Source organism: Poecile atricapillus, chromosome 32, assembly GCF_030490865.1.
Source record: "Poecile atricapillus isolate bPoeAtr1 chromosome 32, bPoeAtr1.hap1, whole genome shotgun sequence".
Lineage (NCBI taxonomy): Eukaryota > Metazoa > Chordata > Aves > Passeriformes > Paridae > Poecile > Poecile atricapillus.
In genome coordinates, this window is record NC_081280.1 from 239,129 (window position 1) to 240,066 (window position 938).

General features: G+C 51.9%; 1 protein-coding gene across 1 annotated transcript in view; it reads right to left on the minus strand.

Annotated features, from left to right (window-relative positions):
- Positions 1 to 54, minus strand: part of ETFB (electron transfer flavoprotein subunit beta) — a 9,419-nt gene extending 9,365 nt beyond the window's left edge. Inside the window, 1 exon segment of the mRNA XM_058860030.1 lies at positions 23 to 54. Within this exon segment, the coding sequence (XP_058716013.1) occupies positions 23 to 54 (32 nt within the window).
- Positions 55 to 938: the final 884 nt, after the last annotated feature.

A 938-nucleotide genomic window follows, 5' to 3' on the forward strand; every position in this document is an offset into this window, starting at 1 on the left:
TACGGCGAAGTCAATGACGCGCTTCACCCCCACGAGCACGCGCAGAGCCGCCATTGCTGCCCCTCCCCCTCGAGCCACGCCCACAAACCGCCTCTTCCCGCTGACGTCACCGCGACAGCGGAGCCACGCCACAACGCGCGATGACGTAATACGCCGAGTTAAGCCACGCCCATAAAGGCAACGGGGTGACGTAATGGTGTTGGCGAAGCCACGCCCTCTGTGACGTAAGCGCGTCACGTGACGGGAAGTGGCGCCTCCCCCCCCCCGGACGCGATTTTGGGGGAATTTTGGGGAATTTTGGGCGTTTTTGGGGGGGTTTTGAGGTTTTTTGGGGGATCTTGGGGAATTTTTGGGGGTTTTTGGGGGAATTTGGGGTTTTTTGGGGTTTTTTTAGGGATTTTCGGGTTTTTTGGGGGGATTTGGGGGGATTTTGGGGTTTTTTTGGGAATTTTGGGGGATTTTGGGGAATTTCGGGGTTTTTTGGGGGTTTTGAGGTTTTTTGGGGTTTTTGGGGGGGATTTTGGGGAATTTTGCCGTTTTTCGGGGGATTTTGGGGGGATTTGGGGAGTTTTGGGTTTTTTGGGGGCTTTTTGGGTTTTTGGGGAATTTTGGGGGTTTTTTTGGGGGGTTTTGAGGTTTTTTCGGGGGATTTTGAGGTTTTTGGGGTATTTTTTAGGTTTTATTTGGGGGTTTTAGGAAATTTTGGGGGTTTGGGGATTTTTGGGGGGAATTTGGGGGAATTTTGGGGGTTTGGGGCGTTTTTTCGGGTTTTTTTTGGGGCAATTTCCCAAATTCCCGCCTTCCCTTTACCTGAGGACCGCGCCCTCCTTCTCACCTGGGATCCCCAAAATTCCCGAATTTTCCACCCCCAAAAAATCCCCCCCGGACACCTGGAGCCCTCAAAATTCCCATTTTTACCCCAAAAATTCCTATTTTAC